Here is a 23,329-nt window from a genome sequence, read left to right as displayed (position 1 = left end):
TACCTGTAACATCTTCTGCCATACCTCTCCCCTCTCTTGCAGAGTAACCTCTTCCCCCCACTCCCACGTCCTCTCCTGCCCCTCATTCCCTGATTCAGATGGAGGCAGCTGGCTCAGCCCCAGTTCCTTCAGTGCTCTGCAGTCGTGTCTGGTACCAGAGGTTAAGAAATTCATGGTAATAAATACTCAGACTCCTCATCCTCATCTAAACAAGGCACAAAGGTGCCAAGCTGCATAGGCAGCACTGTGGAGGAAGGTGTTGATGGCAGTTTGGCTCTTTCCTGTCAGCGATGCCTCACCAGTATGAACGGAGGCTTTGCACATGTATGGAGAAAAAGGAGCTTTACAGGGAGTGTTCCCACTGATACTTGGCTCCTGTAAGCCCTGCAAAGAAGGGGAAAGGAGCAGTAACTCTCTTGTAATTTGGGCGGAATAATCCCTCGCACCTTCTGTGTCTGTGGAAGCTGTACAGGAGATGGTTTGTTTGGGTGCAGTGGGTGAGAGCAGCTCCTTTGTGCTGCTTCTGTAGCTGGGCCTCACCCCTTCAGCACATGCATTGCTGGGCAGTGCTCATTCCCCCCTTGGTGAGGGTGGGCAGTGTGGTGCGGCCTGGGGAGCTCAGGTGCGTTTCTACTGCAGGCACCCATGTAACACAGGGGAGAGTTTTCTCTTCCGAATGAATCGCAGTCCTCTCCGCACACTGCCCACCCTTCTCGTAGACACCCTTTGAGATGAGCAGCAGAAGAGCAGAATACTGATTAGATGTAAATTACATGGCAGAGACTCGTTACTTGCCTAATTTTAAATCCTGAGATATGCAGTGTGAAAGTGATGGCAGAATATGGCCCTGAGCTTAGATGGAAATGGTCCGCAGCATCACAAGTGAGGAAAATGCTTCGTAAAGGCAGCAGTCATGCCAATGGCAGTGGTAAGAGAAAGCAATGGGATGATTTAGGGCAACGTTCTCTATGACTGGTTGGGAAAGAAAATGTCTATCCAGCACAGATGTTGTGTTTCATAAGTTGCTATATCAGCTAACTGAGCACAGCATACAAATTTCAGTCGGTTTGTCAATTGGACCCTTGATCACGCAGAGGCTGGGATTTTTGGTAGCTGACAGAGCTTGCATTAATTCTTTGCATGGTCTAATGTGCTCCATTGGCAATAACACTGCTGCTGGTTTTGGTGGGCTTGCCAGTTCTGTGATAGGAAATCTCCTCTAATGATTCTTAAGGGCAAGTGAATTAATTACATTGAGATTTCAGACTGAATCTGTTTTCCTCTTGTCATAACCCCATTTCTGTGCGCTGGCAGCATATGGGAAGTAACACTCCATGGTACCTGGATGACATGTCTGCTGAGTAGCTGGAAGCAGATTTTGTCTGATTGTGTCTCATGGTGTTTGCAGAATGTTGTTGGATGCAGATCAACTCTCTGCAGATTAAAACCAGTTGCAGTGTCTACGCCTGGATCTATTGTTCTAGTGACAGACTCCCCACACTCATTATAACTTAGAGTAATGGTGACAGCTCCTGCTTTTAGCAAAACTCAGCTAACTTGGGTTGAAATGAAACAAAGTAAGTGTTCAGTAAATCTGCATAACCAACTGAACTAGGAAATAATTCCACAACATCGCAGTGTACTACACTGCAGTGCCAGCCTGTGGTCCTCAAATCAAAGAGAATGACCTACAGCTGGTCCCTGCAACCGTACTAAATCATGTTCCTCACTGGGAACTGGGCATAGGCAATGAATGCTGAGGAACCCTTGAGTGTTGGTGGTTGATACAAAACATTTGGAAGCTGCTGGTTAAGCAGCTACACGTCTGCTTGCACCTGGATGCCTGTACATAGGCGAGCTGGTGGTGTGGGCACAGCTTCCCATGAGGCAGACCTGCCCAAAGAAAACACACGTGCTTGGAGGGAGAAGCTAGGACAACTGCTACGTGCAATTGTTTAGGGATGAATGGATGTGCTGAGATGTGAAAACTGTTGTTTTCACATTTGTTTCTTTAAGCTAGATCATTTCCTCTGCTCATTTGTGTCAGTAAAGGGCTCGGGAGGCAACATACAGCTGCAACCAGAGGACAAGAGTCTCCCATCAAAGTAGAAAGCTGTATTACAACTGGCAGTGTCTTAGCACAGTTTCTCTCCCTTGGGACAAAATGCATGCTGTTAATCCAGGAAAGGTCCGTTTAAGAATTTAACCCAAGTGGGGCAGTGTTATGTCAACACTGGGAAAAAGGAAAGCGGATGACTGAGCTGTGTTGTGCTCAGAGTGCAAGGGACAACAATTAACAAGTTTGAGCTGGATTCTCAGGCAAGCATTGCTGGCTAGAGCAGGAGTATTTGGTGGAAAAACAAGGGTAAAGTCAGTACTGGTTAATACATACCTACTATATTTATTAATCACTCGGATTATATAGCTGGTGACAGAATATGGTCGAATGCCAAGAAAGTCAGATCTAATTTAGCAGCCTGGGAATAGTGAACTTTGGCATTTGTCTCCTGCTGTTTCTTTCCTCTTCTCTCAATTTCTTTGCCTTCCTCTTTTTTTTCCCCTGTTTTGTTCCTTCTGTTCTTCTGTCTCAAATTATTCTCTAAACCACTTTACTTTTTTATAAGAAACCAGCCAGAACAGCCTTGGATTATTTCTCTTCCTTGAGCTTCACTCAGTTCAGCTTCCTTAGCTGCTCCTTTCCTGGCCCTCATCTGGTCCCTGGATCAAATCCCAGTTGCTTTGAGAGTTTGTCCCTCACTGGGCAGAGATTTCCCCTCAGTCTTCCTTCAGCTTCCTCTCTATCCATGCTTTTTTCAATTACTCAAACCATTCATCTCGCCCATCCCATCTGCTCGCTCACTCTCATACTCAGCTATGGTTCAGTGTGAACTCAGCAGGCTGCAAGATTAATTTCTGCTATTAACTGTTTCTCTGGTCTGGCCAGCTTTTGCAGATGGCAGGCTCTGTATTTTAGAGGGCTGATGAGAGGCTAACTGCAATCTCCACTTGACCCTGCAGCGCTGTTCAGCAGTGAAACATGACAGTGTCATATCAAGCTTTCTAGAATCTCATTTTGTAAGATTTTTCTTTACCACTACTCATAAATGGAAGGAACCACATCTTGCTAGTGGCCAGAGCACAGCTTGTTTCTGGCCCCAAGCAATAAATTGGCATATCACATCTTGCACACAAGATGCTGGCTGGAGTTGTATTTGTGCAGGCGCTCTGTATGGCACCATTGGCTCCTTTTCCAGAGGACGTTCGTAGCAGTCCTGGCTGGTTGCATGTTGTAGAGTGACTTGTAGGTTTCTCTAAGAGACCTCTTGTAATAATGATGTAGAGCAGCTTCTAAGGAAACCATGTGGATACGAACAAGAGAGCAGTTTGCACTGCTCGTCTCCCAGAATGACTCCACCAAATCTTTTGTCCACACCTGCCCACAGCATGGGTTGGAGTCTGATGATATTTAAGGTCCCATTCAAACTAAGCCATTCTATGGTTCTATAATCTCTCTTCTGTAACTTTTAATGTGAGAAGTATAAGCTTTGAAGTGCCTGTATATGTTTCCATTTTTTATGGTTGTGTTGGTACAGCTGCTTTATTGATAGAGATTAATAATATATGCTAGAGCCAAAGATGAAGTGAATTATTTGAATGTGAGGAAGAATTTAACATTCAGACCTCAAATTCAGTGTCAGAACAGAAGAAATTCTTAACTACTGAATGGGTTTTACCTGTTGCTTAGAGCCTAAGGACGAAAGGAAAGCATGACTTGTTTCAATGTTTTCAGTCATGTCAGCTTAGATTAGCACTGACTCATTTCAGGAATTGCATTTGTCATAACACAGTCCCTGAAGTTCAGACTGACTGAGGCAGAGGAACCAAATCCTTGCCTTTTGGGTGAAATCCCCGGGATCGTACTGTGAATAAGGCACATTCAGGAATTTGTCCAGGAGATGGCAGCAATACACTGTTATTCTAACTGAATGAACGCTGCGGGAGTCGTCTGAATATTGTGCAGAGGGGCAGCAGGTTATTTTTAGATTTCTTCGTGTTAATCTTTTTAATTTTCATGTTGCCGGTACGACGGTACGCATTCAAAGTTCATAGCATATAATATGCACTGGTGTGCTCCTGCTATTGGTCTGTTACTTGTCAATCTTTCCTCAGAGCTGGTAGCTTTAAGGAAGTTGCAAGATGCTTAAAGCATCACTTTCAGCCTTCCTCCCACAAATGTGTTAATGATAGGGTTTATTCTTAGGTGGATGCTGGAGCTGTTCCTGGAGGAAGGCACGGTGCAGGCAGGCTGGCAGCTAGCAGAGCCCGCAGAGGGCAGCAAGACACCGAGCGCTGGCTGGGGATGCTCAACCGGGTCCCCTGACTTAAATAAATAGCATTTATTAGTGAAAGGTGCCACTGAAATATATGCTGTTTGTAGATTTGTAACAGAACAGTTAACAGGCAAAATCCCCCAGCTGCTCGGGTGATGCAGAGTGCAGCCACTCACGTGGAGCCCATGTTTCAGGATCTCTCCCAACTTCCCAGAAATGACGAGCATGATCTGTTGCCACCCACCAGAGTTTGAAAGATCCCTCAGAAGTCAAAGTTTTCTCCAGAGGTCAAGAAAACGTCCACACTAATAAAATTACGTAAAGCGTCCAGGATGTGACACAACCTTACCAAAGTCATTTGAAATCATTTGACAGTAAATTTCCCCGTGAGTTCTTAGCCTGGAGCACAGAGAATCCTCTCCTCTCCGGCCGGGCTTCTCACTGCCCATCCAGATCGTGGTGCGGGGAGCACGCGCGGGGTCTTGATGCAGGCTGATGGGCCCCCAGCGGCGATGGGAGAGACCGGCCGAGCCCCGCAGCTGAGTCGGCTTCCGTCAAGAGCTTGACATTGAATGTATCGTGTCATGCAGATGGTACCTCAGAGGAGTGAGAGCTGCCATTTACAGCACTGATGACAACAACTGCCGAGATCAGTGGGATCTTAAGATTGCTTTAATATGACTGGCACCTAGCAATTTAGCTCACATTGTTTGTGACAGGGTGTCACTCTTGCACTTGTCTGGGGATGAGTGATAGAGCTTTCTAACGCATGGTTCTTCCTCACTGGGAGGAAATCAAACCACTGTGTGTACCGGCGTGGAGAATGAGGGTATGTTAGGAGAGTGCTTTGAGAATGTGTGTTAGAAGTTCAGCCTCATGAGAAATGATCCCCTGACACCCCAATCCCTCTCAATGCATAAATGTACAATTTGGATTTCTTGTCGTGATCACCTGATGCCATCTTAACTTTGTGATTTTCTTCAGGTTAGTCAATATACATTTGCTATGTGCAGCTACCGGGAGAAAAAAGCCGAGCCTCAAGAGCTGCTGCAGCTCGACGGATACACTGTGGACTACACCGACCCGCAGCCAGGTATGGCACCAGCCTCTCTCTGCTGCGGGTGCTTTTGATGCTTAACAGCCTCTGGCTGGGATGCTTTCCCCCTGCTTGCAGCTGAACTGTGATCACCATTATTGTAAATATGTTTGTGTTTAGGCTGATCATTAGCTATGCATAACTTTGCTATAAATAGATGGGAAGGAGTTGAGAGGAGTTGCACAAGAGGAGAGGGAGGCTTGTCTTTTCTAGGGAGCCTAAGTGAATTAGATGCTTAACACTCATCATGCTATGGATAAATGTCCCTCAGAGGAGATGGCGAAAGACACTGTCGGTTTGTGGTCAAGACCTTGCTTCCAGGCTTATTCTGGTGGTGGGGAGACGGGAAGATGGGCACTGAATCAGGGCAGGGATAGAAGCAAGCATCCAACAAAGCAATTCTTGTGCAGGGAGAGCACTGGCTCTGCTGGGGGCACCCAGTGCATCAGGACTGGGGGGTGGCCAGGGGGAGCCTGTCATCAGCCTCAAAGTCTCTTGCCATTTTCAAAGCCTGCCTTCCTCTCCTGCCAGGTTTGGAAGGTGGCAGAGCATTCTTCAACGCTGTGAAGGAAGGAGACACAGTGATTTTTGCAAGTGACGATGAGCAGGACCGCATCCTGTGGGTCCAAGCCATGTACCGAGCCACCGGCCAGTCTCACAAACCTGTGCCACCTACCCAAGTGCAAAAGCTAAATGCTAAAGGAGGAAACGTTCCCCAGCTAGACGCCCCAATCTCTCAATTTTGTAAGTAAATAAGTTCTCCTAGACAGCAGAAGTCTTTGATGGAAAGATTTTTCTGCACTGATGTAAATCAATATTCACGCACATGTTTCTGACTCCAAAACAAATCTTTTTCATTATCATTAAGCTGCTTTTTACATCATTGGATCCAGAATCACTTAACTTGTCTGTTTAACACAACCAAGCCCGAGAAACCAAATTCCCTGGGGAAATTGTTAATGAGTATTTGAAAGTGCAATACTTGATGGAGAAGAGACTGGGATCTGAGAGCCTGCAACCCAGCTTGCTTTCTGCACACGCCCGTCTTACCCCCACACAATAAACTGCAGACCCAGATCAGAGCAATTCATTAGTGCCATTAGCTGTCTATCAAATGTATCACGTGCTCAGAACTACAGGTGCAAATCTTGCAAGTATGAAATGCACACACAAAAAGAGGTCTCCTGTTGAATATTCAACTGTAGGAAAACATATGGTATTTTTAACAGGTTGCTTTGCAGGCCAGTTAGATGTGAATTTAAAGCAATCATCTTTTAAGTTGTGGCTGTGCTGTGTGTCCTGTGCCGTTATATCCAATTCAGTTAATTTGAAATTTAGAGCAATTTCTTTTGTCTTCTAAATTACATTTGATTATAAACCAGACAAATCCCTCCTCACTCATTTTTCTGGAGGGTCTCAGTAGTGTCTCGAATCCCTTTGTTGTGTAACATGCAGCACTTCTTGCTCATTTCAGCAAAACTGAGTATGAGGGAAATAAGGAAAAGTAGTAAATATTAGCAAAGTCACCCAATTACACCAGATTTTAGCAGATAAAATTGTAAGGCTTTTCAGATTTTGAATACGTCATTATAAGCAACTCAGAAAATCTACTCCTTGCTTACTGATTTGGGCATCTTTTATATCATTTTAGCTTCACGTCAGTATTTATAAAAAACGATAGCGCGAGGTATACATCTCAGTGATTCGTTTTACAGCAGAAAACCACTGCTTGCCTTTTCTTACGTGTGTCCCCTCCATGTGCCTGCATATTTTGGACTCCCTGCTGTCTTGCATTGCTGCTGCTGTGAATGAGGACATAGCATGATGCATCTTGGTAAACATAGGCAGTATTTTCATCTCAGTGCCCCTCATTGTGTTCAGCCTATTCATGTAAATGATTTGGGGGGAAAAGGTTTGAAGGGTTGGGATTGAGAAGGAAGAAAACCTCTCAGAACTCCGAGATGGGAGGTGGGAGTTGGCCACAAGTGGGTTGCATCTACCTCTTCCAAGAACGTTTAGTCCACAAGTTGTTGGGGTGGAAGAGGAGGCACTCAGGACCATGAGCCTTTGGGTATGTTGTCCCCATTCACAGTCATGTGAGGGAAGCCAAACCTTGCTTGGTTTCCTGGGAGATCTCACCCGGGACCTGCAGGATCTGACCTCAGCTTCTCTCACTTGTACCAGCTCCGAACCCAGATCATTCAGGCTCTCCCATGCTGTGTTGTGTTGCATTGTGCCAAGGCATGGAAGCTGGTCAGCTCCTCACTGCAATGACAACTTGCTTCTTCGGCGTCCTCTGGCTAGGCACATCGTTCCTTTGCTCCTCAGTATTCCTTCCTCCTCCCACCTTGGACCTGGATCCCTCTCAAACCTTTTTGTGCATAGGGTCTCCTTCTTTTAAGAGGAGGAAGGAAGCATGCTGTAGAAGCCCTTCATCTCAAGAGCAAGACCTGCTCAGTTTTCATATTTTAATGTTTGTATGCAGCAGTGCTCGTTGGAATAGTCAATGGGTGCAGCAGTTTAATAATGAGAGGCAGAAGTGAATCATGCATGCCATACATGATGGCTTACACGAGTCTTAAATGCACAAATACATATCTCAGCTCCTTCAGTCTTTAAATTCAATCAGATCAAGTACTGCATTTTTAAAAGGGTCTTGGTTTGTTATCGGTTGTTTTTGGTTTGTTTTTTATTTTTTGGCCTGCAGAAAGGTAAGGACTTTCACGAGACATTTTATTCTTGTACATTTATCTTTATACCTGTCATGTTTTTGTGCTTATTAAGGCTATGGTAAATGAAGGATTTGCAAAGAAGTAAATGTTAAGCAGTTTGATGAGTAACTGTTGTTGTAGCGTTCATGTTGTAGCAGTCCGAAATGGCACATGCACATGCATGCACATGCAGAGAAAATCCAGCCTTCCGCTCCTGTGCCGGAGCTGTCTGTTGAGCAGAAACCTGGAAAGAACACATTTTACTGTTGGGAAAACTTGGGAGCAATAGTGAATTTATTTGGTTCCCATCTCATTTAAGTGAGTAAATACAAACTTAGAGCACTACTTAAATTCTCATCCGCCATTCGATAGCAGAACTTGACTTGGAAGCAAACAGACAGCTCCAAACAAGGGTGGAATATATTTTATTTGCATTTTAAGTACTGAAAAAATAGATCCTGCTATTCATTAATTTTTGTATGACTCTACAGTCCCTTTTATGTGGGTGAACAATGCCCGTTAGAGTGAAAAGTTTTGCTTTTTTTTATTTTGCTATAATTTAAAAGAAAAAATCCATTACCGCAAAGCTGTGCTTTTCTCCAGTAGTTGCATTACAAAAGAAAGAAAACAAAACTGTTCTTGTTTAATGTTGAAATCATGCACAGTATTGTAGTCAATGATGCTGCCAATACATATTATACCTTTTGGTAATATTTAAGCTTCATAAAAGTGGTCACTTGTCTGAAAGCACCAATCTTTGTTCATTCTGTGTTAGTGATGCATTGAACAAAATTCCCAAACATGCTCAGCATTCATTTTTTTCAGACCCCTTTTCTTTTCAACATGAAAGATTGGTCAGTAATTGTCTTACATATCACTTGTGCTTATATTTCATTTTTAATGTTTGTTTATATTTAATGACTGTTAATCACGCCATATACAAAGAGTTGGTTGTTTTGAGAATTTGTAATGATTTGTTCCCCCATGATCTGTAGCTAGGTTTGTTGAGCTTCATAAGAAATTTTCAGCTGTAAGTGTTTTGGTTTTTTTTTCGGTTGGTTTGGTTTTCTTTTAAGTTTCTTTTTCATTCTTTGCTTGAACCCAAATATTTAGCTGCTAGGTTAGGGCTCCTGTCTGCTTTCCTGAGCCTTGTTGCTAGTCTTTATGTTATTCTGGTTTGTTCCTTCTTACCCTGCTAACTTCTAGCTGGACTCAAGGGTAAGTGCTTCCCTGTAGCTAGCACAGCTCAGATAATCAGACTAGATTATCTGACGTATGCAATGTGCTTTTTTTTTCTCTTAAATCTTTCTCATGTTTAGATTTTGTAGTACAAACTTTCCATGTTATTTTCCTGAATTTAGGTTTGAAATGTAAGTTTCCATACTGAAATTAGGATGCATGTGATGTTTGCATAATTGCCTTCTCTCCCTGGCTTTCACATTGGCATCAAGTGATCCTCTTAGTAAAGCCAATCATTAACATCTCTATTTTTCATTCCAAGATGTAAATATTAATTAACATCACAATAAAACTGTAAATAATACCTTCTTTTGTTTCATGGAATTTACATCTAGTTGACTGCTTACTGCCTGAAAACAGATCATTTTGCACTCTGACAATATCCTTTCTTTCTGTTCCGATGCCGAGCTTGGTGCAGCGCACCAGCAAGCGGGGCTAACCACGGACTGCTCAGAGCCTAGAAAGGTAGGGCAGGAGCCCGGCGAGCTCTAGACGAGGTGCAGGACTCCAAGGAGCCAAAACCCACCCCTCCACCTCCACGCACGAGCCCAACTCCTCCAGGTTTGGTAGTTCCACGCCAATACAGCGGGGGATTATTTTGGCAAGGACCCCAACCCGCTCTGACTTAAATGTGTCAGACACAGAGGGGCTGCTGCATCCCCTAAATTATCATAACCAAATATGTTAGTGGGGGTCTCAGCCACCAGCCATTGCTGAAGGATAAGACAGGGGAATTGTTAATTTGTCCTCAGTCGTTACCTTTTCCTACTTTAACACCTGCTCTGAAAAAGATAAAAGCACAAAGTTGTGCTGTAAAAGAGCTCCTCCTTAGTCTTTGTTCAGGCTTAAGTACGCACTGTACAAATCCTTTACTGGTGCCAAAATCTTGCTTCTTTAATACCTGGTGAGTGCCTGCTTTCCTTAGGAGGGAATAGCATCAGTGGGTCATGAGAGCTGGCAAATATGTATCCGGAGTATCTGAATGCAATTATGAGAAGGAACAGGCGGTGTCATCCCTCCTGGCCATCTAGCAAGACTCCTTTTTTTCTCCTTTTGTTTCTTTTTCTTCTTCTTTTCTGTGTGTGAGTATGTGTGTGTGTGTGTTAACTATACCCCTGGGTAGCAGGCAGAATTCCTTCTCAGCAGACACTTTCTTTTTTCTTTCTTTTTTCTTTTCTAAATGTTTGGATTTCCAAAGAGGATTCTTACCAGACTTTATTACTAAAAGTTCAATTTGACGGAAATACAGATTTTTGCCACTTTGAAAGAAAGAAAGAAAGAGTGAATGAATGAATGAACTTGGGTCTGGCAACATTACATGTATTTGCACTACAATGCATTGCTATCCTATTAGATTATTTTATTAGTTTTGTGCTTTAATTGCTTTATTTTTGTTAGATAGATAGAGAAATCATGAGAACGCTGTTGTGTCTTCTGTATTGTCAACTTGCAGATGCTTCATTGCAGGAATGCAGAATCAAAATGTTAATTCAGTTCTCACATAACTTGCATGAATTTAAAAATAGCCTGTAAATCACTTTTACATGCTTTAAGAAGCATGAGGCTCTAACTGATAAAATACAAATTCACGGGGTTCCGCAGTCATCCAATTCAAAATATTTTTAAATAGATATAAAAACGCTGTGAAGCATTGTTTTGTATTATAAATAGCTCTTCTAAAAACGTGTCTTTAACTTAGTGCACAAGGAGTTATGTCAGTGCATAGTACAAATTCCCATTCACTTAACTACCAAGCAGCAGGTAACGTAGGTTTCAATTCAGCGCGCAGTGCGTCTGGTGATTTACAGGAACATTCTTAATTGTTTCTTAAAATCGTAACTCAAGCAGGAGAGAATTTGTTTGCAGCAAGATGCCATAAAACAAAAGACTAAACAGCCGATTAAACACCAGGCTATCTTCTAAGTCAGGATAAGACGAGAGGAGGAGGCGAGCTCAGGGAGGCTGCACGCAGCGCGGCTGTGGGGGCTCTTTGGGAGTGGCCGTGCTGTGGTGCTGCTGAGAGGGGATGGGTAAGTCATGGCCTGGCTGCTAGCAGCTGGCTCCTCACCAGCACCCGGGCATTTTTAAGCCCAGCGTGTGGATTTTCCCCCAGAACACTGATATTGGCTAAGGAAACCCCTTGCTCCGCTCGGTGTGTCCATCCCAAGTTGCAGCCCATGCTCTGGCAGCTCATAGGAGCTCCTCTTTGCTCTTGAGCCCCCGAGCCCAGAGAACTTCTCCCACTTGCCCGACTGTGCCAGTGAAGACTTTTCCAGACGTATCTGTAAATGAATAGCTGCCATCAATCATTGTCATTCCTTTATTTCATGTCTCCTGATGAGGTTGACTAGTGTCATTGTTTGTTACTGTCCAAACCACATCTCCATTCTTGTAATGTCAAGCAGATATGACAAGCACACATTTTCCAGATGAGTAGGATACAAAGTCACCTTTTAATTTACAGTTCTTTGGTTGTTGTTTTTTTGTTTGTTTGTTTTTTGTCTTTTTTTAACCAACAAACGTGTTTTAAATTTACTGGATTTTTAAGTTGCCTTTGGTACTAGAAGTCATTCATTAATGAAAAGAAAGAAATCCCAAGTAAAAAATTCTTACAATAAAATGGCTACCTGCAGCCTTTTATAACAAGAATTCTTTTATGGAGCTTGTCCCCCGTTATTAACTTCACTGCTCTCAGAGCAAAATCTGCCAAAATTATCACTGCAGCCAAAGAAATGCAGAGGGCAGTGAAATACATATTAAAAAAAAAAATAAAAAATCCAGGAGTGAGAGATTTGACTATTTTGTCTCTTCCTTTTTAAACAACATTTAGATAAAGAGGAAGAGAGCCCTCGCAGAGCAAAATGGTGGGACAGTCCTTTGTTTTTCACTATTGCTGTTGTTTAAATCTTTGTGTTCCCAGCGCTGGCAAATCCCAGCGGCTCTGATATCAAACACTTGCACAGGGTGTGTGTTTGGCGGAGGGCTAGTTAATGGACTCAGTGTAAGATGCAAACTGGATAAAGATGGGCAAAATGAAAAAGGCAGTAGTTAAGAGGAGACAATAATGTAAGCTCCCATGTGTAACACAAAAGCTGGGGTCTGTAGTTTGGGAGAAGAAAGGTTTGTGGAGGCTGTGCTGCCAATTTACCTCTCCTCGCAGCCTCCCTTCTGAGACCACCATCGAACACCTTTCAGCTGCACTTGTGTGCAGCTTGTCTAAATATGTAAGATAACTTCTGTGGGCCTGCAGCAGCATTTTGTCTGGGAGCTGAACAAAGGAGCACCAGCTAGCTTGGCACAGCACCTTGGAAAGGGATTGTAAGTTACTGGAGCATCGTATAACTTTCTTTCTTTGGTTTCTCCTTTCTTTTTGATTGGAATAACAGAGTAGGGTCAAAAAAGCAGCCGTATTTGAGTGAAACAATTAATTTAAAGTACTTACAAATTAGCTGTACAGTTTGGGTATAAATATTAGCCATTCCCATTTTGTTAAAAATCTCATATAAACTCTGCAAGGCATTTTGAACAAGGGTGGACTGTACGTGTAACTTTATAGGCAGATGTTGACAGTTCAGCTCTGTGTAGTGGAGGAATATATTACATTACAATATATTTAGATCCCTCCTTGTCTTTTCGTGTTTTTCTAGGGATTTAATGCTTTTGGTAAAGTTTGATTCCTAAATTTCATTTTAAATTGAGTCCCCTGGAGAAATCAAAATGAAAATTGCAGATTGCACATTTATTTTCTAATAATTAAAGGAAGCTGAGTTTAGAGTATGACTGTCCTTTGAAACCTGCTCCTGAATATTCTTAAGACTTTTAAACCTCTAGAGCAGTACAGATGTGGCATTTTAATGAAGTCCGTGTGTGTCTGACCATCCTCCAGACATCTCCTGTTCCACCACACCTGCTGCAGCCCCGTGGTGGGTGCACACCCAGCCCAACACCTTGGGGCTCGGGGTGCGGGACCTGCAGCACTGGGCTGGTGCATGGAGAGCTGTTCATCTTCCTTTCCATGTCAGAGAACCATGCTTTGAATCACTGAGCGAGCAGAACTCATGCTCATATTTCCTTGAAGTGCATCTTGATCATGCAAGCTCATACAGTGTCATGCTCAGTTCCTCCTTCTCCAGTGGTTGTTCTGAGCTAGGGAGGTTTGGGGGAATGGGTGTCCAGGAGGTGCCCAATGCAGTAATGTGTACAAGTGGAATTGATAAGCACAAGTACAATTGCCCTTGAGCACGGATGGTCGTGAGCCATTCAAGGGCCGTGCCAGTGCTCAGCAATTGCCAAGAAATTGCTCAGAGAACACAAAGTGGTGGAAATTTGATTAGTTTGGAGTAAAAAACTTCATTTCCAACATGCTTTCTCACACATCTGCTCAGGAAAGTTCACCAGCTAAAGGGCTAGAGGACTCTTCACATTTCCAGCTGATTTACTCAAATCTCAGAGCCTTGCTTGCAGAGCAAGAGGATTGACAGTGTATCAGGGCTCCTAATTGAAAAGTAATAAAATCTCTGAGTGAAGCTGGCAAATTAAGGCCTCCAGCCAATTTGTCAGCTTGCAGTCAACTCCGAGGAACCCGGGAGAGCAACAACCCATTAAAAATAGTCTGATAATATCTGCTAGAGCATTTTGTGGGCGATGGAGATAGGTCAAAACCAGCACGGGGGGAACTCTTCGGGAGTGAGCTCTGTCAGATGGATCTTGGCCCAAAGGGACAGATGATGGGGCAGAAAGCTGGAGACTGGCTTTGCCATGACGGTGATGCTCTGACCGAGGAGGTTGTCCCTGTCCTCAGAGCCAGACCTGGTGCTGCCACCTCGGTGCTGCTTCCTCTGCACCAAATGCACAGAGCTGCCAGGAGGCAGAGAGGGGGCTTGGGAGCAGGGAGAGGCAAAGGGGAGGCAGGCAGGATTCAGTGTATGGGATGGACTAGAGGAATGGACCAGCAAAAAGCATAGAACTGGCTGTAAAAAAAATAGGGGAGGGGGAGGATGCAATTGAAATCAGCATTTATTCAGCAGGGTTTTAATGAGGAAAATTGCCAGCTACTGCTGAATTAAGTATTGCTAGCAGCTAATTGAAATGTTATATGTTTTAATTTGTCTGATTTCCTTCCAGTGGGTGATGTTATTTATATGGTTTGTATATAGCTAACGACAGACTATACAGAAAATGCAAAGATTGCTTCCAATGATCAGCAAAATCTGAGAGCGCAGACGTGTGCGAGGCAGTTAGGAATGCATGCCATCCTTCACAGATTAATATAAATAGTTAAATAAAACATACATAAAAGAATACTATCTCATTATCATTTAAAGCTCCTTTTAATTTATTTTTTCTTTTTAATTAAGGATTTTTGTTTCTTCTGGTAAAGAGCAATTTTGTTTTGAAACAAATACAGTTACCTTATGGTACTACTGTGGAAAACTGCATTTTTGTGTCCTTTCAGCCACATTGTTTCAAGGCCACCCAGTTCCCTTAGGAGGCTATAAACAGGGGAAGGATTTAAATCCCATTCTATTTGTCGAGGATTTGGCAAGAACCCATATAGTAGGAAGCTGAGCACAGACAAAACCGAGTGAAAGGTGTCTTTTAATTCCCCGGTCACTGGTGGAACAAAGACTGCTCCCAGCAGGGTCCCGGCTGGCCGCACCCAGGCTGGATCAGTGGCTTCATTTCAACCGGTGTACTTCTAGTTAACTATGTTGAGTTTAATTAATTAGCCGCTAGGAGTTAGTGCCCATAAACGTCACCAAAGCAGAGAAGTGTGAGTATGGTGAGACTGTTAATTCACCCAAAAATGGCAGCTCGGAATCCGAGCAGAGGGAATTTTGTCCCTGTCAGGATGACTGGCAGCTCCAGCACACTATCAGGTTACTTTCTCAGTGCTAACAAACTACACATCAATTTAACTTATTAGCAATGTTTAAAAGAGCATCTTTTTATTTCTTTGAGGTAACATTTAACGTTGCCATTAGCAAAAAATTGCCATGGGGAGACAAATGTTGGCATTTGAATAAAGAGCGACGTAACTGGCTTGATACCTAGAAAACCTAGTAAATGTAGAGAAAAATGCTACAGATATAACTTCATTAGAATGGCAGAATCTATTATAATTAACCACAACTAACTAAATAGGAGCTAATTTACTTATCTGAGCCAAAACTCTGTTAATTCATAGCCTATTGTAAGATACAGAGTAAGTTATTGGGTTTGTGTTCTGTTTTTAAGTACAGAATAAATGCACTATAATGAGCCATTAACAGTGCAATAAGATTGTCCATAAATGATGCAAGTTGACAATGGGAGGTGAAGAGTGTACTGTGTAGCCTGCAAAGAAAAAAGTTAATGGCAATGTAGGGAAGAAGAGATATTTAGCTTTCATGCTTCATACTGTATATTTTTCTGTTGTTTTTGTCAACTAAAATATGTTATATCTCTCTAAATGGTGTCTTTCTCTATATGTATAAATGAACAGATGCAGATAGAGCTCAAAAGCATGGCATGGATGAATTTATCTCTTCCAATCCCTGTAACTTTGACCACGCTTCACTCTTTGAGATGGTTCAGCGCCTCACTTTGGACCACAGACTTAATGATTCCTATTCTTGTCTGGCAAGTATATTCTTTGGTCTCTAGTGATATAAACACCAACCAGCAAAATCAAAGCTAGTACGACTGGGGGCTAATCCCCCATTGCTGGAAGATTCACTTCTGTTTGCACCAGGTTTGAATTTGGGCCAGAGGTATTTTCTTTTGAGAGGCTACCTCCAGTGAACTGACTGCTGTTCTTCTCCAGTAGCACTGTCTTTATCATTTCTGTTTGCAATGTTTAAAATGTTTCTTCCTGCAAAGACAAACTCCTGTGTGGGGATGTGCAGTAGAGAGCAGAAGCAGTGTTTTGCAGCCTCCCACACTGCCTTCCAGAGTGTTATGGATGAAAGAACAGGGGAAGGATGACGGTCTGGTACCACCTCCCATGTCAATGGAGTCACACCAGGAATAACTGTTGCCCAGCTCTGTGTCTCGGTATGAGCAGGGATTCCAAGCAGGTAACAGGTGGGACTAGATGGATCCTGCAGTCAGCCCTTGCTCATGTAGTCGCATGCCCATTATGTTTGTTCCATTAGTAAAGATTGCAGCTCTCAGGCCACTGCTGTATAACATTGTCTGTATGGCAGTGGCACGGAGATGCTCCATGACTGCTTGTAATCTTTGGCTGGGTGCAGTGCTTGGTGGCTCTTATTGAGAGTTTATATGTCAAATAACTTTTAGCAGTACAACATGAACAAGGAATTTCTAGTGATTTGGTGAGCGGGAGTAAAGAGGCTCTTAGTTTTTGAGAAAACAACAGGATGAAGCCTCTCTAGAGGGTGCAGATGAGGCCTGAAATGCAGGACCTGTCCTGAAAGGTGTGAGACAGACCCTGACCTGCTGCCCTCCTCATGCTGCACACAATTCTCCACACTGGGATTTCATCGCTGGCTTCTCCTGCAGAAGAACCACTCTGACAGTCTCCACCTTTTACCAGCTTGCAGTCCATGGATCTGGCACTGTTGAGTGGCATTCTTTTAAAAGCAACAAACTGGGAACACAGCTGAGTATCTGCCAGCAGGCCTGTCCAGATCAAATCCTGTCCTCCAAGTGCACCTTCACTGTGGTGCTTCTCTCATCTGCTCAGCTCCCAGCGCCACACACCCTAGTTGATCTCAGGAAGACTGAGATCCAGTAAATAGCAGGAGTGGGTTATCACCTTCCTAATGATAGGCAGGGCTAGGAGGTACAGTTGTGGATGTCCCCTGAGGTAAGGATGGGTTGGGGAAAGGCTCCAGTTACACAAGTGGTGTGAGTAGGCTTGGTGGGAGAACTGTCTGACCTGCAGCGAGTTTCTCACCAGCTCCATCAAGGACTTTGCTACAACAGGCAGTAGGTTTGGCATGCAGCTTCTGCTCCCCACGCATGGCTGGCTCTAGGGAGACCATCCCCATCCATGCATGTCTGACAGGTTGGCTTGCAGCTGGTTTGTCTTTGTGCAGCCTCGGGCCCAGTGAAGAATCTGCGGCCTTTTAATTAAATTCATGACTGAAGGATAGTCACAAGGCCTCGCTGAAAATTATTAATAATGTTTCTCTTCAAGACACCCACCAGCCGTACATCTGCTTGTTATTGAGATGTTTAGGTTTCTTGGTAGAAGCTACTGGAGTGATGGCGTCCCCTTCAGCACCAAGACTTCTGCCTCTGCAGAGCGTCACCAATTAATGATCTTCTTTCAAATCACCTGTTACAGAGTGTTATGAAGATGAGAATAATGGGCTGTGTTCACCTACACTTGGATTTCACATGCTTCTTTATTTTAATATGATTTTGTCCTGATTGTGAAGTTGAATCAATCTGGCCTCAAAATTTGAGTTCAACTGCATGGAGCTTTCATTGCTCTTGAGGTGTCTGTGGGAAGTTGATGATCCCATTGTGCTGGCTTGCCTATAGGAGCTGTGAGCCTGTGGTAAGCCTGCTCTGTCTGCTCTGTGTGCTGCTGAGCAATTGTTCTTCCTAGAGGATGTTCATGTGCAAGTCCCAAAGAGTTTTGCCTTGTCTTACATCTTGTTTTCCAATGCCGACTTGGAGGTACCATGGAAGACTTACCCAGACACGGTGGCTTACCCTGACACAGAGAATAGCTCAGCTTTGCCTCCCTTCCATGGAACCAGGTTAAACAATGTTAATGCAAGCCCACTCAACTGGCTGAGCCAGGCATCCCTATGAAAACAAACAGGCTGTCTGACTAATCTCAGCTATGGCAGAAATGATGTTTGCTGGCAGAGAGCACTGTGCTGGGAAAGGGGAAGAGCGTTGTCGGCATTGCTTACTGAGGCTCTTGCCCATCGACCACAAGCTGAATGCACAATTGCTTTCACAGCTCTTCCTGGACTTTCTGATAAGAAAAGAGTATGTAACTTTTCCAGCCTTATATCAACCCCACACATGCATGGGACTTCATTCCTATCTTCATGGACACTTACGCTATTTCTGAGCCTGCCTTTCTACTCTTCCGCAGACTTCCCAACCTACTACCAGCATTCAGCTCGTGAAGCTGGATCCCTGCTGCAGCAGTTGTGTCAGGATTCATATAATTCACGTCGAAACACCCAGCTTATAGCAAGATGTGGTCTTCCAGAATGCCTAGCCTAGCAGAGATAACGTGTGAAGATGTCAGATGAAGAGGCCCATAAAGCAAGCCTCCAAAATGAAATTGTCCATTTTTTTTCTCCATGGTAAATGAGAAGATGCAAGTGCTGACAAGTGAAAATTTTCCCTCAAATTTTCATAGAAACTGCACTCTGCCATTTTGAAACTTTTCCAGTGTTTCACCAAACCTGACAGGCCTAGCTCAGAAGCTCCTGCTGCACTTCCCAGTGGTGCCAGGGATGCATGGCGCAGTCTCTATACCACTCAGCTTCTCAGTCACAGTCATTGAGCTCTCTATGCTCTACAGCCTTCTTCCAATGTCCACTCTGCCTTTCTCAGTGCTACTGAAGACATCTGGGTGACCAAACTGAGCTACACCTAGCCATGCTGGGTGAAATATCCAGTGTGTCACTACCAGTTGTGTTTGTCAGACTGGTGGGATGACAGTTGTGCCAGGCAAATCTTCATCAAGAGCCAGGATCTGCTTGGAGATGTGGGGGATTTGTCTGAATACAGCCTTTCATCAGACCTTAGATTTTTTTCTGAGGCCATGAGGAGCAGCACTTGCTGCTCTTTTGTACCTCTGTTCAGTTCTTGTTTGTTTGTTTGTTTGTTTTTTATTTCATATCTCTGCCACGCAAAGGGAAACCTTCTGGTCTTCTTTGGTCTGGATTCTCCCACGGCTTTCTTGGGTGTGCTCTCATGAGATTCAAGGTTTGAGGCTCATTACTGAACCTTTGAGCTTCTGCTCAGACTTCCCTGTGTTGCACCAGGGGAGCAATCTTGAGGATTTGCCCCATCTCTCCTGTCTAAGTGCTAGCACTTCTCAGCCTCTGGTGCAGGGGAGCAAGTGTAGAACACAGCAGGTCCAGCTTCCTTCACCCCAAACTGTGGATTTGATACCCAGCTCCAGGGAAATTAGTGCCATCCTTCCCATTGATGTCAGCGGTGCTAAGATTTCACCCTGTCGGAAGGATCGAGTCCTTTCTATATATCGAGTGAATGTAGCAATTTAAACTGCATTTCTACCCTGGTAACCAAATCCACACATCTATTTCAGAGCAGTTATGGTATTTCTATATTTTTCCCGTACCTAATTACCAAAGACTTAAAAGAAAAGAGGCAAGGTGAGGTGATGGTCCAAGGATGTAACAAGCAGGCAACATAAAGACATCTAGAGTCAAGCACAATGCCTCTAACCAAAAAGCAAACAAAAATATCAGTAAAAAGCAGTGAAAGCAAATATACCCTCCCAAAAAATAGCTTTCCAGAGTGCTGTCCCATCTGCATTGTTCTGTATCTTCATTTTGAAATGTGCACTTCCAGTGATCCCAGAATTGTAGCTACTCCCTATATCTATCATTTTCCCCTCATTATTTTAATTCTTTTCTCAATCTGTTTTGGAGTTGGCCCAATAAGGATGAGCAAATCCTTCTCTATGTCTTTGAGCTCTTAATTGATATTTCTTCAACTCTTTTCAAAGCAGCTATTTTGGCATCTAGAAAAGATTTGGTGTCATCTGAGTGGTAGAAAATATATTTTAATCTTTCACAGCAGTGTTGTTTCTAAGATGTAGCATTTGGGGTAACAGATGGGGTGGCAAAGAAGTTGCCTATAGGGGCAGTGCTCTGCCTCAACTACTCTCCCGCCCGCTGCAGGAACTTTTCAATTAAACGATGAAAGATTTTGCAGCTTGATGCATTCCAGAGCTGCGTCTTAGCAATTGTTTAGCACCCAAATTTCCATGTAAATATTGACGGTTTTGCAGCGTTTTGAAAAGCAATCTACAAGAATATTCTCGTTCTCGCTAACACCTTTGCTGAAGGCAGAGGCACACTTTGGCTGTCCTGGGACATTCACCGGGCGCTGTGCAGTCCTCTCATGGGACAGAGTCCTCCTCGGGAGCATGGACGTATGTCACCAAGCCCTTAGGACTGATGGGCAACAATTGTTGGAGGTTTGTGGATGCTCAAGGGAAGCTGAAGGAGCTGTGCTTGCTGCGATGCCGAGGAGCGCTGGCCTGCCAGGTGGTGGGCGAACTGAGCGCGTCTCCAAGGGTACGCAATGAGAACGACGCAAAATGTCCTTTTCTAATGCTGTGGATCTGCCTTCCTCCATCCTCAGGACGTTCCTACATGCCAAATGCAAGAGAAGTCGTTGTTCACTGTAATCCTCCATGTTCTCCCCAAGATCACTCTTCTCACTCCTGGCCAAATGTGCAGTCTCTTCCCCAAAATGAGATTACTGTTTAATGTTGCTTAAATAATCTAATCTTTGTCATCTCTTTAAAGGTGTGAATCTTTTCTTTCTTTTTTTTCTTTTTTTCTTTTTTTTTTTTTGCTAGGCACTGACATGAACTGGCCTCACTTTTCAGCATTTTAAATGACATTTCCTGTTAATGGTAGTGTAATATCTTTTTGTTAACAGTTGCACTGAATATATGCTGTGATAGGTGATGATATGCAGACTGTATTGTTTAAGAGTGACCTCTCTCCTTTTTTCTTAATGTAGCCTTAGGTTTGTATTTCCTTTATTAGAACAGTTGACCACTACGCCTCCAAATCTGATAACATTTGTATTTAATAACTTATATTTAAAATCAAGTCTCTTTATTTCTAAACAGGGCTGGTTTAGTCCTGGCCAGGTCTTTGTGCTAGATGAGTATTGTGCACGTAATGGAGTGAGAGGCTGTCACAGACATCTCTGCTACCTCAGAGATTTGCTAGAGCGCGCAGAAAACGGAGCTATGATTGACCCCACCTTACTTCACTACAGCTTTGCCTTTTGTGCATCACATGTTCATGGCAACAGGTAAGGAATTATTCTTGGCTAACAGCTCCCTGCCAGCAAGGGATGACTTTGTCAGATATAGGTTTCCTTGGATATGTTTTCACGCTGGATGTTTGGCAGCAGCGCTTCTAGTGGCATAGTTGGTTTGTTTGTTTGTTTCATTGCTTGTTTAATGTAAGCAATAAAAATGCACATAGAGAATCCAGAGAAGAAGGTTGGTAACTTTCTTTCCCAGACACCTGCTAGATGCAGTTCTGGACAGGATGGAGTTGAAGTACATGTGACAGTCATGGGTCTAATATAATATAATGGGCATAAGCAATATCCTGCATTGATTTAATTACTGCACAAGGGGATCTGACAAGTTGCAGCAATGAAATTTTCAGCAGTATCAAACTTCAGTGTTCAGATGTGCTTGAAGCCCTCAGGCACCTCTGTCTGATCAGCAGTGTGACGTCAGCTCTTGAATTGCTCAGGCATAGTTGGGAATTTTATCTTGCTGCTATTGCAGAGTAATTTCAGTTTAAGCAATAGCCCTTTCCTTCCTCTCAAATATGGAAAGTCTTTGATGGCAGGGAGTGGAGCTATGCTTTTTCCATTTCTATTTATTTTGTTGTAATGTATTGCAGCTTCTTTTTCTGCTTTTTTTCCCCTGTTAAATTGCATTATATACTTGGAGATATTGGTATCTATCCTGCACATGCTGCTGAAGAAAAGAGTGTTATAAAATAATAACATGTTTTCATAAACCCTCTGGTAAATAACATCCTGAATTATGACACACATTGCCCAGGTTTCACGTTGCAAGTCTGCCACTTGCTTTGCAGTTAGTTCCATACATCTTGTCATGGAAACCAAGTTTTTGCTTCCTTAGTTTCTTTTTCAGTTATAAGTTTCTTTCACTCGTTTGTTCCATCTTTGCCAATTGTTCTTTGATGTCATTTATTTGCTTTCAGTTTAGTTTCCTTTTCTTTTGCTTTGTGGTTTTTATTTCATGTTTTCTTCTGTTTCTTCCACTTGTGCTGCTGGCCTCCCCCCCGCACATCCCAATCACTCCCCAAAGCCACCACATGGCAGAGTTGCTTGGCGGGTCACAGCCAAGCACAGACGGCGAAGGGGGCAAAGTGTCTCAGCCCTCCGCTGCTGAAGTGGAGACAAAAAAGGATTCCAAAAAGGAGTCCAAAAAAAGGAAAGATTCCAAATCCCAGCCGAATCCTGAGCCAAAAAGGTAAGCGAAACGCGCAGTGCACAGCAGTGTGTTGTAGTTGGCAGCGAGCTCCTCGGTCACCGAGCACACTGGGCAGGCTGCGGGGCTGCGGCATGCAGGGGTTGGGGGTGGGTGTGATTCAGGTGTGTTCAAGGAACTGCAGATGGACCCTTGGTTTGTAGATGGGACCTGGTCCAAGTCCTGTTTTCTAGAGCTGTGTAACAAAAAGGAAGTTGGCTACTGGTCATGGCTATTTCGTGTAGCTCTTCTCAGGGTTCAGCACAACAGAGCCTCAGCATCCTCTTCTTGTGTCAGGGGCAGGATGTATCTGAAGGTGCCGTGATGCCTTAAGCCCTATGGGATGTGCAGACTCCAGTGCTGTGCCTCTGTGTGTTCCCAGAGATGTGGGTGGCTGCTGTGCTTTGCTGGGACACAATCGGGTGCTTCCAAACATGCAGCTCTGTGAAACTGGCCTGGTAGATTTGATTAAAATATTGCAAGAAGGGAACTGTGTGCTTTTCTCCATCTTAGTTATGGCTAGCTGACGGCTGACTCCAAACCAACTGTGTGAGGGGTATATCCCTCTCAGTTGGGGCCATCTCCTGGTTGTCTCAGGGCTGCTGGGGCTGCAGCATCGTGCTTCTTTCCAGGACCACAGACACATGTGGTGAAGAGTTTGGTACAGAAACTGAGTGGTGTGGCGTCTGCTATCAGGAAGTCAGAGAACCACAGGGGGTCTGCAGGAGAAAATGTGACTCCCTTT

The 23,329-nt window shown here is 43.8% G+C and overlaps 1 protein-coding gene across 5 annotated transcripts in view; it reads left to right on the top strand.

Moving 5' to 3' along the window:
- CADPS (calcium dependent secretion activator) overlaps nucleotides 1-23,329 on the top strand; it is a 175,060-nt gene that overhangs the window by 84,464 nt on the left and 67,267 nt on the right. For 3 of the 5 annotated variants that reach the window (XM_085236218.1, XM_085236220.1, XM_085236223.1), the window contains exons 10-14: nucleotides 5,316-5,424; nucleotides 5,959-6,171; nucleotides 15,862-15,998; nucleotides 21,193-21,380; nucleotides 22,423-22,587. In XM_085236218.1, the coding sequence (XP_085092344.1) occupies nucleotides 5,316-5,424; nucleotides 5,959-6,171; nucleotides 15,862-15,998; nucleotides 21,193-21,380; nucleotides 22,423-22,587 (812 nt within the window). The remainder of the gene's footprint in view (nucleotides 1-5,315; nucleotides 5,425-5,958; nucleotides 6,172-15,861; nucleotides 15,999-21,192; nucleotides 21,381-22,422; nucleotides 22,588-23,329) is intronic. The other 2 variants (XM_085236221.1, XM_085236222.1) reach the window with 1 other exon arrangement.

The sequence above is a fragment of the Meleagris gallopavo genome, chromosome 14, assembly GCF_905368555.1.
Source record: "Meleagris gallopavo chromosome 14, MGAL_WU_HG_1.1, whole genome shotgun sequence".
Classification (NCBI taxonomy): Eukaryota; Metazoa; Chordata; class Aves; order Galliformes; family Phasianidae; genus Meleagris; species Meleagris gallopavo.
This window is presented reverse-complemented; position numbering and strand designations above follow the sequence as displayed.